Source organism: Telmatherina bonti (assembly GCF_933228915.1).
Source record: "Telmatherina bonti genome assembly, chromosome: 3".
Taxonomy (NCBI): domain Eukaryota; kingdom Metazoa; phylum Chordata; class Actinopteri; order Atheriniformes; family Telmatherinidae; genus Telmatherina; species Telmatherina bonti.
This window is the reverse complement of record NC_136621.1, coordinates 22,522,636-22,538,522: the sequence shown is the minus strand read 5'-3', so window position 1 is coordinate 22,538,522 and position 15,887 is coordinate 22,522,636. Positions and strand designations below refer to the sequence as shown.

The 15,887-nt window shown below is 35.6% G+C and overlaps 1 protein-coding gene across 1 annotated transcript; it reads right to left on the bottom strand.

Annotated features, from left to right (window-relative positions):
- Window positions 1-817: 817 nt before the first annotated feature.
- On the bottom strand, window positions 818-14,426 carry rac2 (Rac family small GTPase 2). Its single transcript, XM_079264600.1, has 7 exons — window positions 14,352-14,426; window positions 9,623-9,694; window positions 5,816-5,933; window positions 4,805-4,867; window positions 2,812-2,971; window positions 2,295-2,428; window positions 818-1,538 (listed from the first exon to the last, which is right to left on the bottom strand). The coding sequence occupies exons 1-6, from the start codon at window positions 14,384-14,386 to the stop codon at window positions 2,298-2,300; spliced, it is 579 nt and encodes a 192-aa protein (XP_079120726.1). The 5' UTR covers window positions 14,387-14,426; the 3' UTR covers window positions 818-1,538; window positions 2,295-2,297.
- Between the last annotated feature and the right edge of the window lie 1,461 nt (window positions 14,427-15,887).

Genomic DNA, 15,887 nt, shown 5'->3' with positions numbered 1-15,887 from the left:
TTTAATTCTTCTAAAACCAAGTCTGAGTACTCATTTATCTGGTGTCTTTTTTTTTAATAATCTGTGCTGTATTGTTTTGTGTCTTCTGTTTGTCTTGTAAACTGAAAATAAATAAATTATCCTGAAAAAAACCCAAACAATCAGAACCTCCATTTTCTTTAAGGTTGGAAAGTTTGTAGTGACTTTTCTTATTCCCTTGCACTTTTTTGATTTTCAGAATAAGGTTCAGTAAGAAATGTCTTTTTTTTTCTCACATCTGCTTTTATTGATATTTGGTCTTTTTATAATGCTACACTTTGTCACCTCTACTTTCCCATGCTGCCAATCTCACCTCATTCTCAGTCTGTTATCCCGCTTCTGCTTCAAAGATCTTGTTCTATCTTTCAAGCATATATAGCTGATCGCTGTTCTTTAAAACTATTCTGTCGTACTTTCACTCCCATTCACACAACCTGCTCCCTCTTGATCTCCACCTCTTCCTGATACCAGAGGAGCTTCATCTGAAGTATTTTTCTAACCCCTATAACTCGACTCCTCCACCACCAGCACCTCGACTGTGATGTGGGAAGACTTATTCTTTCCACCTTCCTAATTCATGCCACTGCTCCACCAAGATGGCTTTTTCTAATTCAGTTCCTAACATCAGTAAATCTTCTTACATCTTCTCCATTGATTTCTTATTGAAGACCATAATCATGACCAGGCAGGGTCAATTATTCATGCTCAAAATCAAATAAGACCATTTGAATTTGAATGTCAACTTTATTCTGGCTTTAAGATATTTTATTCTTCCACAGACATGCATAGTGGCAAAAAACAGATAAGGTATATTGTAACCCGCCTGTTGAGGAGACGCCTATCTCTACTCAAGACACCAAAATGAGAAAGATGAGGACTGTAACAGGTGGTGGAGAGAGAAACAGATCAATCAGTGTTACTTCATAAAGAGCATCCACACTCCTCATTCATTTCTGCTGCCATCATCTAAGTAATGATGCATATCTGGAGCTGCATGCTTGCAGGGGAAGTGTAGCGATACAACGACTGAACAAACACATTAGATTCTCATGTGAGATGCAAAGATATATGATTTTTTTTTTTAACTCTTTCACTCATTTATTTCCATACCACAACAAATAAAACTGTTCTTAACACATTTCATTCAAAATAATTGTCATTGCTAAACAGCTGCTACAACATATTTTACTGAACGGCTGCATTTGCAATGACTTAATATACTGTGAGTAAAAGGCTTGTATTTACTGTTGATCCTAAAAGCATTTATTTGATAAGCTGCTCTTTGGCTCAAAGGGTTCAAACTGGGGCAGTTAATTGAATTATTAGACAAAATCCAGCATCTTCCAGATTGCCCAGTGCACAGATATTTACTTATATATTTACTTATTGTCATAACAGTCAAAGATATTTTTGCCAAACAAAGCGGCACCTAGTTGTACCCATCAGAGACATAACAGAACATTCAAATCTTCTTTTAACCCAGGGTCAGTCTGAATGTCTTCTGCTCTCCTCCTCTGATCCTGCAAGGTTTTAAAATGAAGACCACATAAATCAAAAGTTAATATTGTGATGCATAAAGGAAATAAAACAAAACAAACAAACATAAAAACCAAACAAAAATAAACCTTGTACTTCAGCATCATGAACAAATTCATATTTTTCTTTCAGATGTGGAGAAAAGGTTCGAAAGGAACCATTTCTCTGTTTAATTCCCCAACTTTATCAGCATCTTGTCAAACGAGAACAAATGGGATACAAAAATGGGTGCAATTATTATGGGAATTATAAGACAGGAAGCTAGTTATATAATTTTATTGGACAATTGTTTTTCTTTTTGTCTATACCTCCTGTAAAATTGAACTCAAAGGATTCTGTCAGGTTACTTGTTTCATTACAGGCCTGTGCTCCTGGCAAAATGGGAAGCTGTCCCAAAGCCCTGAAAATAATTAGTCGTGCAGCGAGAAGAAATTCTATTTCTCCAATCAAAGGTGACATTTGTGAAATCACACTGCAAGAACAAGCCTTTATTCCTGGAGTATAATCAGATCTAATTCCCTTTTTGTGTCTAGTCTCATAGCATATTGAGCTGTGAGTCATTTTCTTTCTCATTGTCTTTTGTGAAACATGATGGGAATCTGCAAAAAGCAGAGAAGATTTAGAAACCGAAAATCACACTTCACCCTTCGTAATTTCCATCATTGGTGCCCTACATCTCAATAAGTTTCTCTTTTGTCTTTAGTCTCTTCTCCTCCTTCCCCTGGTTGCTGCAGTCTTACCATTTACAGTAGTGAGCAGGGCTTCTTCTTGACCTTGGCAGGCTGGGGACAGAGGACAGCCCGGATGGCCTCATCAAACACAGTCTTCAGGCCACGCTGAGTCAAGGCTGAGCATTCCAGGTACTTTACTGCATCTACACACATGAATGATACACACACGTAAAAATAAAACCATAAATATAGTTACTAAGACACAAGATATTTTAAAATTTGGATGTGAAACGGCATGTGGAGCTCTGGAAGTAAGTGGGAACGCAGACAGCATGTTATGCATTACAAGCAGGGTGGTTAGTTTCCACTGAGTGTGGCAGTTGTGTTTCCAGCTTTTCATGATGAGTTAAAAAGTCTCAGTTTGCATGTTTTAGTCAGCAGATGTGTGCCCACACAGAGCCCCCAGATGGTTACACACCTAAGGAAAGTGCATTTTAATGGCAGATGTAGGCGGGGCCGTAGTTTCTCATCATTATTTCAAATTGGGAATTTTGAAAACTTGATGGAACAACATTTGTGCACTCACCTATCTCCTTAGCCAGAGCTAGGCCCTGTGGGTAGGTGATCGGTGCCAGCTTCTTTTCCTTCAACTTCTCAATCGTGTCTTTCTCATCCCTCAGATCCAGCTTGGTGCCCACCAGGATGATTGGTGTGGAAGGGCAGTGGTGGCGGACCTCTGGGTACCACTGGAGATGGAGAGAATGACAGGAATCGTTCTCACTTGGGATATTTTAAATTAAAACCATTAATAAAATTCTGGAATATTTTTTTGTCTAAATTTCCTTTGATTTGTCTTTTATTTTTGTCACAGAAACTGAAACAATTTAATTGTTTTTCAAAGAACAGGTAGAATATTTTCATCTTATTATGCAAGTAATTCCTAAACTTTTTCTACAAATTTCTTTTTTCATTTTTGTAGACTTACCATATGTTATAGGGGAGGTGTAAACCTAGAGCCAGAACATATTCATACAACAGACCTGACTCACAAACCTGCCATAAGATGAATTGATGTTGTTTAGTCTTTAAAAAACCTTGAACAAGGTAACACTTGATGCAAGACTTGTGCTGACCAAATTTTGGATACCCTTGTATTGATTTAACACTTTCCTCTGTTTCTCCAACAACATACTTGAAATTTGACCTGACCTTCACCCAAGGTGATGAAGATTTGGGGACTTGGAAGAAATTATTTGTCTTTTAGGTTTATCTGTGTACTGCTAAAGGGTCACACGCCTATTTGAACCTTTTTAAACCTAACCCGTGAAAAATTGTTTTTTAAAAACCCCTTTTTAAATATAAAGTATTAAGCTGTCCCTTGAACAAAATATAGTTTTAAAAAACTAACACAAATTTCAGGGAACATTTATTACCATGTGATATGTCATAATTCCTACAGTGTAACCTTCTGCTTTCTGGTCTCCAATCAGTGACAAAAGACAAGAACTCGATTGTGTTCAACATGATTTTGAGCAAAGTTTTTACCACAAAGTGATGTGGTAAAATAGCCAAATGTCTCAGAAACTGGATGTATCATATATGTCTAATGGTTTAAAACAGCTAAGTAATTTCTTTAGTATCTCTCAAGCTGCCAGGTGAGATTCCTCAAGTATATACAACAAGGAGGAGCAGACACAAGACATGCTGACTTGGTAATACCTCAATATCTCAGCTACATGAATGAATGGATGTCTTCAATTGTTAGACTTGATTAAGACCTTAAATGTAAACTGCAAATTTTTACATCAGTAAGTTAACTTTAATTAGCCTCAAATGATTTGAGACTTAACATTAGACTTGCTTCTGCTGATTTCACATTGTTGTTGTCCAGGCTTCGTGTGATTGCTCCAAAACACAAAAAAAATTACTACATTTAATGCTATATTCAACATTACAACACTATCCACTAACAAACCACATTAAAATAAATAAGAGGGTTATGAACTAACCACTGTAAAAAGTTCATCAGAGTGTGCTGTGTATTTCTGTGTCCTCTCTGTATCTCGTTTTTTAAACCTCTACACTTTTACTCCTGCACCCAATTTATCCCAGAAAAACAGTGGATATCATCAGGCTGGTTAATCTGTATTTTACTAACATGATTTTGCACTGTACTGTGATGGCCTATTGTAAACATTGTGATTTATAAGCTTGTCCTTATTACAAAGGCAAAAATAGAAACATGAATTGTATGAAAACAAATCAGTTGGAAGCTATTATAATAAATAATTTCCTTGGTTGAATTGTACTGTTGAAAGCTACTCCTAACTGAGGAACACACACACACACACACACACACACACACACACACACACACACACACACACACACACACACACACACACACACACACAATCTTGTGTATATATAATCTTGTGTATATATATGTATATATTCATATATATATATATATATATATATATATATATATATATATATATATATATATATATATATATATATATATATAGTGTGTGTGTGTGACTATAAATGGACTGTGAAAGATGCAAAATAATCACCTTGGCTCTGACGTTCTCATATGATGCTGGGCTCACCAGGGAGAAACAGATCAGGAAAACATCCTAAAAGGTCAGAAAATGAGAGAAGAGGCAATGCGACAAGTTAAAGTGGCTCACAGTAAACATTTTTCTTAGGGTTGCAACTTGATTGAAAAAGTAATCTAATTAAATACAGGCTTTGTTATTAATTAATCTTAAGCAATCTTGTTTAATTGTATAATAATATTTGCTCTGAAAGGCTAGATTTTTTCATTTAAATGAATTTTACTGAATGACTGAATCCTATAAGAGTCACAGACATTCATTTAAGCAGAAATGAAGCTGTATTCATGTCTAGAAAAAATTGCCTTTAATCATGGTTCAGTCTATCTAACTGTAAGCCATGGAGGGATCGACGGGGCAACTGAATATCCTCTGCTCTGGCTGCAGCTAGGAGTTTGAACTTCTGCAGAGTGACAATGAGATGTTCAAACAGCATTTCATGGCAAGAGAGGCTGAACTTGCTTCATTGGCCATGTCCAAGGTAACAAGTGAATCTTAAAACTAAAGTTTAGCTGAATGGTAATTTCACTGTATTTTAGAATCAGTTTCAATATTATCATTCAATGATGTTCAATAAGTTTGTAAAAAGACAAAAGATGTATTTAGGAGTCTTTATTTATGCATAAGTTGCATGATTTACGAGGTACTGATCCAGAAATATGATTATTTTATTAGTATATTAGTAATTATTAATGTGCTTAATCATTAATATATTTCTATCCCTTTCCTTTAAAAACTTTTAGGGTAAACAGTTTTTTGAGGACTTTTCTAAAGACTTTTCCTGCTTGTACCTTCCTCAGAAACAGCTTCTTCTCAGCTCTGCTCCTGTATTCTGAGTTAATAAGTATGTGGCTGTCGGTGGACAGTTTGTTATAGATTGGTAGCTGCAATTTAAACTCCCTTGGTTTCATAGCTGGGGACAGAATTAAATGACTATGTGTGTGTGAGAGTGTGAGAGTAATTGTTTACCGTCTGTGGGTAGGATAGTGGGCGGAGCCTATCGTAATCTTCCTGTCCTGCTGTATCCCAGAGGCCCAGGTTTACTGGCTTGCTGTCCACCATCACATTAGCTGAGTAGTTGTCAAATCTGTTGGGAGCACAGAAAGTCAGCGATCAGAGCCAGTGAGTCAGTCCATAAATATAAAAAGTCATTTATTTATAAGTGCTGGACACATGACATCATACCAACGTCCAATTCTGAATTGTTACTCAGTTAATACAGGAATGCTAAAAAAAAACCACACATTTAAACCTGTTTTAGCTGGTTTAAACAGGCTAAATGGAAACAGGTGTGTGTCAAAATTGGATATAAAAGGATATTTTCTAAAAGGCTCAGTAAGGCTGGGCAAGGTTCACCACTGTGTGAACAACCAAATAGGCAAATAGTCCAACAGTATAAGAGCAGTGTTTAGTGTACAATAGCAAGGAATTCAAGGATTTCATTATCTACAGTCCATAATATCATCAAACGATTCAGACAATTTGGAGAAATCTCTGTTAGGCCAAAAACCAACATTGAATCCCTCTAATGCAGTGTCACCTGAGGGATCAAATATCAAACACAGACATAATTGTAAATGATATTATCACATAAAACTTAAGAAAACCCTTGTCAGAGATCCCAGTTCATTTCTATATCTACAAGAACAAGTTAAAACTCCCATGCAAAGCATATGCCATATATTAACAACACCCAGGTGCTCTGCTGGCTTCTTTTGGGCCTGGACTCATATTAGATGGACTGATGCAAAGTGGAAAAGTGTGCTGTGCTCTGATGAGTCCATATTTCAAATCGTGTTTGAAAATTATGTAATGTGGACCAAAGAGGAAATGGAATATCTGGATTATTATCATCAAAAAGTTTTGAAGCCATCATCTTTTGGCACGTTTCCGTAACACCTAGAATTGTGCAAAAATTAAATATCGAAATAGAAAAACACGAATAAAAACGCCTACATTTCAAACAAAAAAAGTCTCAAATATTGCTAAAAAGTTTTTAGCCCTGATAGTTTTTCAGACGCTTTGATATAGAAAGATTTTGCAAAAGTGTAATGGAAACACTTTTTTCTAATTTACATTTCCCGGACGAGATGTGGGGGGGTCATGAGTAGTTCATTTCCGGTAAAGATGGCGCGGTGTGGAACAAACAACAACCAATTTAAGAATTTTTGAAAAGAAAATTAGGGAGAAAAATTTCGAAAAGCTGTAGCAAACTCTCCGCAGCAAATAGAAAACCCCAAAATGACGCTACGTAGCTACCTTGCATAAGTCGGAACTCTCATTCCTTTCTCAAGATTTTACGAGACTTGAGGCTTATGCGTTAAACACTGTTCAATGGAAACACCTGCAAATCGCAATTATTGTTTGTCGAAACATAGAAATATCGCTTTTATTTTGCCAAAAAAATGTAATGGATCCTTGTTATTATTGATTATTATGGATAACCCACATTAATCAGAAGGTCTGATAGATGTGGAATACAGATTTTGGGGCAACGCATGTTGGCATCCATTCAATGTCTTTTTCAGAGACATCTTTGCTCATTTCAGCAAGACAATGCCAAGCCACATTCTACAAGTGTTACAACAGAGTGGCTTTTTAGTAAAGGAGCATGGGTACTAGCCTGGTCTGCCTGAAATCCAGACCTGTTTCCCACTGAAAATATGTGGCGCATTATGAAGTGCAAAGTATGAAAACAAAGATTCTGATCTGATGAACAACTGAAGTTATATATCAAGCAACGAAGGGAAAGAATTCCATCCAACAAAGCTTCGACAGTCAGTGTCCTCAGTTTCCAAACCTTTATTGAGGGCTGATAAAATGAAAGGTGAAGTAACACAGCAGTAAACACGATCGCGTCCCAACTTGTTCGAACATGCTGAAGGCATCAAATCAAAATGAGTGAATTTTCTAAAAATACAATGAAGTTTTCAGTTTGAACATTGCATATTTTTTCTTTTTTGTTTATTCAATTGAACATAGGTTGAAGGGAATTTGCAAATCATTGCATTTTGCTTTTATATGTTTTACACAACATCCTAACTTTATCAAAAAAAGGCAAAAAATATGTAGCAAATGTAAAAATGAAACTATTAGTAAATACTGAATGAGTATTGTCATGACATGTACAATGGTTCTGATATTATTTTAGCATTTTGCAAAATGTATGAAAAAAAAGAAAAAACTTAAACTGACTATCTAGCATATTGCTCAACTCTCAAAGAGACTTTGGCACTTTCTTTTAGTTTTTGGTTTGTTTATTTTGTCTTTTTGCCTAAAACACAAGCAACCACATATAAGATGCTAAGATTTAGGCAACACTGCCTCTCTGTGGCCACAGCAGAAAGTTGCTGTTTTATTTTAATTATTACATTGTTTGTTCACCACTTGCAACCCTGCTTTGGTTACATTAATTCTTTTTTGGAAATCTGTGGTTGATAGTTATACCCATCTTTATTTCGGAGGGACACTGGCTCTCTGTTGTGCTATTGCTTTTATTAGGTTTACACAGTTTTTTTTTTTTTTTTTTTTTTTTTTTAGTTATTAAATCTTAAGAATTAAATCTTAAGAAAGAACATTTCACTGTAATCGTGCACTCTCAAAAATTGAGGTACAAGGACATTTCTGTACCTCAATGTACCTAGGTACATTTAAAAAAAAAAAGTTCTCTCAAAAGTACAATACTGGTCTTTAAGAGACCAGAAACACACCTTCAGAGTATGAAAAAGGGTTCAAAGTGACCTAAGGTACAAATTTGCACCATTTTAACCATAAGGGTACCTGCAGCATTGAAAAATGTTTGTCATGACAAAAACTAGTGTTAGCAGCAGTGCTATGATTTTAATTTAAAAAAAAAAAAAATTAAAAGTCACCTTTAAAGAAATGTATTGTTAATACCGATTTAGACCCACAAAGGTGGAGAAAAAAAAAAAAAAACTATGGCGGCTGTAATGTTACAAACTGGAGCAGAGTTGAGTGATGACAGTAGTAACAGTCATTTACTACACCAGACAATGAAGGTCAGATGCTGCAAACTAAGTGTATGGCTGGTCAGTATTTTGAGTTTTTGAAGATTATTTCTAGATTAAAGACAAGATAATATTGCTGTGAAATGTGAAATGCTGTGAAAAACATAAAAAAACATAACTTGATAAGGTGAGGTTGAACTTGATGAGGTACAAAAATAGACCAGAACTCAAGGGTACAGAAAAGAGTACATCCCCAGCGACAAGCATTTGTACCTTTTTAGGTACAAGCTGGTACCTCTATTTTTGAGTGTGTACACATCTCTCTGTCTTTCTCTCTGTCTTATTCTCTAAAATAAAAGCATCATACTTATTCAACCAAACTAAAACCGACAGGAGGTATACGGTATTTAAATAATACAAAACTGCAAATGTACGAAGTTACATTCCACTCTGTCAGGAAATATTTGTGATTATATCTCATCTTCTCCAGTAGTTTTGCTTTGAAGAGGCCTGATTTTAAGAGCGCTGTGTTTTCATCACCAGTGTGATGCTGCCAGTCTGAACCTGCCCGTATTAACACAGTCTGACATCTTCTCCAGAATGTGTCTGTTGTTATTGTGAAAAATATATTGAACATTTAAGACACGTATTTGTTCATTTGCATCTGAAACTAAATTTAACCCACCCTTAAATAAGTACTATTTGAATTGAATCTTTTTATTTGTTCTTTTACTCAGAGAGATATAGAATCAGGGTGTGTGTGTGTGTGTGTGTATGTGTGTGTTTGAGTTGTGTGCTTTATACTCACACAGTAGGAATGTACTCCCCGGGGAAGGCATTGGTTGTGTAGCTGATGAGAAGACATGTTTTACCCACAGCTCTGAAACACACAAGCAAAGATACATAGAGATGCATGAGGGAACAAGTCAGTGGGAAGTTTCATACTGCTTATTATTTAACAGTAAGTAGTCTACAGTTGTACCTCAGTTACTAGTTTTAGTAAATATCAGTATGTTTGTTCTTCTTCTTAGTTTGTAACTCTGTCCTGTCCAGCAGAATGGTGGTGTGTGTGCAAAATTGTGCCAGTCAGTTTTCCTCCAAACCATCTTGTAGATAAAGCTTGTTACATTTTTATTTGTATTCTTATTCTGCAGTTAACTCACATATTAATGTCAAACCTGACAAAGGAAACATTTAACATAAAGAGGAGTTAAGAGACAAAAGAAATGAAATGTAGAAAGTAAAACAGACCAGCTGCCATAATCACAAGAGTACAACTCGACATCCAGCAGCTACATCTAGACATGAAGCAGATAGAAAGTTGTATACTTCTATTTTGTCCTGAGTGGAAATTACGCAACTTGTGCACTAACAGACATCAGCTATAGTACTGAAGTGACTGTTTCTGGGCTGTTTAACATCCACCCACATTGCTATGTGGTCAAATTTATGCCGCATATCTAGCATTATGCTCACCCTGGTGTGTGGTACAAAATACACATTCTACTGTATACTCAACACAAAAAATTTCTTGTACACCAATTATACATTAATTACATGAATTACATGAATTTCTGCTTTGAAATCAAACAGAAAGGATAACTTGTCGTATATTTAACCGAGACACAATGTCAGTGAACCGCTTGCCTAGACATCCACAGAGGCAGCATTTCACAGGTACATCTGAGAAATAATGCAACATGTACTGACTTGCCCCCGTTTTTATTTAGTTCTAGAAATGTATGGTTCAGCAATAACACATCACTAAATCTCGTGACCTGGTTTTTCCGGAGTCAATAGGAGTCTCTTCATCTTCTTTACTTTAATCAAACAAACATTTCATAGTGCTTTTGCACATAAAGCCTTCTATAAATGGGCGTACCTCTAAGATCCCCAAATATTCATGTAAAGATGCCTTTTGAGGTCAGACTCCCATCTTAAAAAGTAACAAAACTGTTTTCACCTTGAGCATCTGTCAATATTTTGCATCTGTCAATGCAACGACTAAAACACGTCAGTAAAATCCACGCTTATTATTTTCATAAAGCATCTTTATATTTAGTTTACTCATGCATTTTTTTCCCCAAATTTTAGACAGTGATGGACATTTGATAAATACCACATAATTGTAAAAGAAACAAACCAAACATGTTTTTTCTTATAAAAAATAATATAAAAGTAAATTTTAAAAAATTCCAGTATTCAGAAGAAGCACTCAACAGATATGACCGTCACAAAAATGAGCATTAAGGCCAAACAAGGAAGAGGAGGATTTGAAAGTATTGTTAGTGACCCAGATTAGAAACTAGTGAGTGATGCCTATCTTTATGAGGACCAGTTTTAACTTCAGCATCAAGTATGTATCTTTTATCTGTATGTAAGTATCGTTTACAGATTTGGCCAACATCTGCTAGAGAAATACTGCTGGTGGTATGATGAAAAGAATTTTGCTAAACAATGGTTTCATTGAAATAAAACATTTTGAATAAAGGATCACAGTGTGTCAGCAAAGGCTTTCAACAGTAAGTGAAATGCAAATGTGTGTGTTTAGTAACTGAGTCAAAAAGGAACTGATCTGTTTCAGAGGCATCAGGAAAAGATCAAAAGAGGAACCAGTCAAACAAAGCGATCAAGAAAAACTCCTTTCCCCGACCACATTTTTTCTGTTTGTTGTTACCATCAGTCCTTCATACCTTCTTCTGTTCCTTTAATTCCTAGCATTACTCTTTCATTTTCTAAGTCTACATGTCAGTGTTTTCTTGTTTGCCCTGCTTCCGCTTTCCAGTTGTTAACTACAAGTTAATTAACAATTAACTTGTAGTAACTAACAGTTGCATTAGTTAACTGTTAGCCAGTCAACTGATTTGATAGTATCTTTAAAAAAACCCCAACAAAATGATACTTTTTGTCATTGTTTCTCCTTATGAGCGGGACACCCCTTTAACTCCTCCACTGGTTCAGTCCGGTGACCATAAACTACACTCCACTTAACCAATTGTTAAACCCAATGAAGCAAAAAGGGTGTCTAACTTTGTGACGATGACCAAATACATGAAAGAGCTGCATAAAGTAAAAGTTTTATGGCTCAGATAGAAAATTTTGAGTCATAGTTTCTTGCTGAATAATAATTGGAAGCTTAGCAGTTTACTAGTAACTAGTAATTAGCTAACAAGCTAGTGTCAGACAGCCGTAGCTTTTTCTGACGTTGTAGCAGAACGGTTCAAAGAGACGGTCAGGGATGAATACAGATTGAAACTGTTTCAGAATTATAACCCTGTTGATCATACACAGCTGGACCTTTGGGTTTATTGAGTATATTTTCTACAATGGCTAAAATGAGTACACAAAGACACAATAACTTATGATAAACTAGCTTGTTTGGAGTCCTCAAAACAGCATTAATTGCTTCATCACTAAGCCTTGCAGATGGATTAAACAGTAGTGTTTAAATAGAGCACTTTTGATCCAATCAAGTGTCAAATCAGAATGAAAATGCATCGAGTAAACATATCAGCAAATTGGATGAACCTCGATGTGAAAATCTGCACTTGAATCTCTTATTAGATGGATTTTTACTGGGTAGATATTTGTCCATGGAAAGCTACTTAGTGTTAACTCACTGTCTCATCAGTTTGCTTGTCATCTCTGCTGTATCACCAATTACTTGTTCATTTTCAATCAGAAAAAGTTTGCAGATAAAAACATTCTTGCAGTTAACAGCATGTGAAATAAATCTCAATATCTTGGTTGCTAATAAATCAACATGCTCATAAAATTGGATCCAATATTAACATTTGTTCATTGCAAATATTTCTACACAATGCAAACAAAACTTTATTAGGCTGCACATAAACGAGATTCTAAAGCTACCTGGTTCCCTAAATGTTACTCATGTGATCGCTGCTACTAGAATTTGTCACAAATTTTTTAAACTAAATTTATTTTGCTTGTCTTTACATCGTGAATACTGTTGTTAGCTACTTCTTCAGAACTGAGATCATCACACTGTATCTGTTGACTGCAAAATGTATGGTTTCAACACAAGATATTGCCGTGTGGGTAATGTTTAGTTCTTGACACTTGTTTACCTTTTTAATAGATTTGTGCCATTAAACTGTAAATTAAGAAAGAGCTCCTGTCGAACATAGTCGTCAAACTTCCTCACAACCTGAGAGCAGCTTCCTCTTCTCTGTCGGCTGTAAAGCATTGTAGCTTTCTTTTGCTTTTTTTTTTACTTTTTTTTCCTACACAGCTGAGTCACTCAGAGACCAATAAACATGTGTTCGTCTATCACACAAACAGTGCAGCCGCTTCTTACTTTATTTTAAAAGTTTTCCACCACACAGGCACAAAATCCATCTCTATTTGACTGAGTGCCAGACATTTATTATAAGGAACTGCTGCTTGATGAGGCAATCATGTAGATGTTGCTGCGTGAGGCTATATGTAGAAAGAAAAAAAAGGGTATGCTACTGAATTTACAGCCATGAAACCCAGAAAATAAATAGGTCAGCATATACACTGACACATTTTATGAATTTGACTGTGCACCCAAAAAGTGCTCTATTCTGTTGGTGTAAACTTAGATAAAAATACAATTATTATATCTTTGTTACGGTGGCAGCAAAAGGAAAATAAAAACATTTTGCTCAAGATGTACATGACTCAATGACTCAGAGTGAAGAATAAAGCAAGCAAATAAAACACATGAATACACACACACACACACACACACACACACACACACACACACACAGGCTTGACACACATTTCTTCTTCTTTTGAGACATCTAACTCAGAGACCCACAACAGGAAATTCAACACACAAATGCAGTTCCTGCATCCATGTGGTATCTCTAATAGTTTAACTGTCACACTGAAACACAGTTGAAAACACAACATAAATTCATGTAACTTTTACTTTAACTTCTCCTTTTTTTTCTGATGTAGACAAAATATAATCCAAACCTCTCATAAGACGGCAAGTACAGTATTTAGATCAAATAAATTCACCAGGTTTATAAATGGCTTACTTCAGATAATAAGGAAGCCACTGTTCAACAAAGACAACTTTTCTGTTGCTCTTGTCAAATTTCTCTTCTCTGAGTTTCAGAAACTGCTGTTTTTGGCATTTCATGAATCAAAATGTTTAAAAAAAAATGGGGGGAGTTGCACTCTGATGTTGCTTCTTCGCAGCATTTTTTCCATCATGTTGTAACCTGCACAACTCCCTCAGTGCCCTGACTGCAAATCAGAGCTGTCAATCGCAAACCAAAAGATTTGCCTGCTAGACTAAAGCACTGCGAGTTTTCCAACAAGTTTAAAGTACTAGAACCTACAATGATTTTTGAAGAACACCATACCACACACACCCACATCACCACGTAAAGTCCTATTCAATCTCTTACATTTATGCCTAACAGAACTTGATTCTGGCTTTGAAGCCAAACATTTTTATCACTGATCAACTCCGTCTGATTCAGTTACTAAAGATAGATAATTAATGACAAGTAAGGTGAAGTAAAATAATGGCGTACCCATCTCCCACGACCACACATTTGATAGCCTGCATCCTGTTCCGCTCAACTTTGTCCGCGCTCACTCTGACAGAAACAGACTCAAAGAGGAAGATAGAGGACTTCAGATGAGCGTGCAGCTACAGGAAATTGTTGCACACCTCCCTCCCTCCCCTCCCTTTGCTACGTCTTTTTTTTTTTTTTTTCAGCCTTCAAGTTTGCAGGCATCTGCCCTTCCTGTTTTTATCTTGATCATTTTCTTTAATCAGCTGAACTTCTGCTAATTGTTTACAGATACAAAAAGAAAAAAAGTAAAAAGTAAAAAGAATTGTGCAGATCTCTGATGTAGCATCTTTGCAAAAGTTGAGAACTGTGAAATGGTGTTAAAGTGGAAGGTAATTATTGAAGCTTATAGAAGCTTGATGTAAAACTTCCTCCTCTGTTTGCTTGCACTTTTACACCATGTCCACACACTAAAATCTAACACACACACTGAATCATGCTCCTGTTGCCTCACAGGATGTCAAATTTGGAAATGTTTTTCTTGTTTCTACAACAAAAAGTATTACAAGTCAACATGTATACACAAGTGCATCTCATTAAATATCAGCAAAGAACAAACAGATTTTTACTCTGAATCAATCCAAAAAGTGAAACACATCATTATTTAGACAGACTTATCTCACACAGGCATACACATCAAGTGTTAATTTCATCTCAAGGTAACAATCATAACTTGCAGCTAATAAAAACACAAAATTTAGTGTGTTAGAAAATTACAGTCTTAATTGAAAAAAGAAAAAAATCATCATAGATATTCTGAAGGATCGATAGCTTTGTGTGACAATTCACTATATGAAGATGTCTTTTGCTTTTTTAATTGATTTAGTGGAGTAAAACATGGTGGTATTTGAATATATTACATGTGTGATACATCCGTATAGTTCATTCAAATGTTGGTAATATTAAATTTATTCTTATCTGTACAATGACAAATATAGAAATGTATGACAAATAAATAAGTTGCAGCCGTATGTAAAAACAGTTTTTAAACATAATTGCACGACGGTGCCGGTGATATTCTAACATGACCACAAGATGGCCCCTCAGCATCATCTTTGCTGTTCATTGGAAGTTTCCAACCTCTAGTGTTAAACAGTAAAAGAGCAGTATGTTTAAATTTGTCTCACTTTGTCCACTAATAATTACTCATAGGTGAAAAGTGTTTCTTTTTTTTTTTTTTATGAAAATAACTATTAACTTGTGATATAAACTAAAAGAAATTATTCCAATCTATGGTACTCAACATAAATGGAAATGATTTTACATGCTGCTTAACCCTTTATGTTCATGTTCCTATAGTGTTTTAAATGTATCCTAATCTCTACTGATTAGTAATATCCCAATAACTACGTAGCTACAGTGACAGAACGCAGCATTTGAAACCACACTGGTAAAATGTTTGCAACCATCAGGTCAGCCTGAGTGCAGCACCGAAGCAGAACTCCAGACAAGTTTTGCAAAGAAAGTTTCACTGAGCAGCTGTATTTCCACATG

Coding starts and splice junctions, on each gene's coding strand:
- rac2 (XM_079264600.1), bottom strand. CDS start 14,386: ATGCAGGCTATCAAATGTGTGGTCGTGGGAGATGG. Junction 4,868..5,815: donor CACTATCCTACCCACAGACG/GTAAACAATTAC, acceptor CTGACCTTTTAG/GATGTTTTCCTGATCTGTTT. Junction 2,429..2,811: donor AGCTCTGGCTAAGGAGATAG/GTGAGTGCACAA, acceptor TCATGTGTGTAG/ATGCAGTAAAGTACCTGGAA.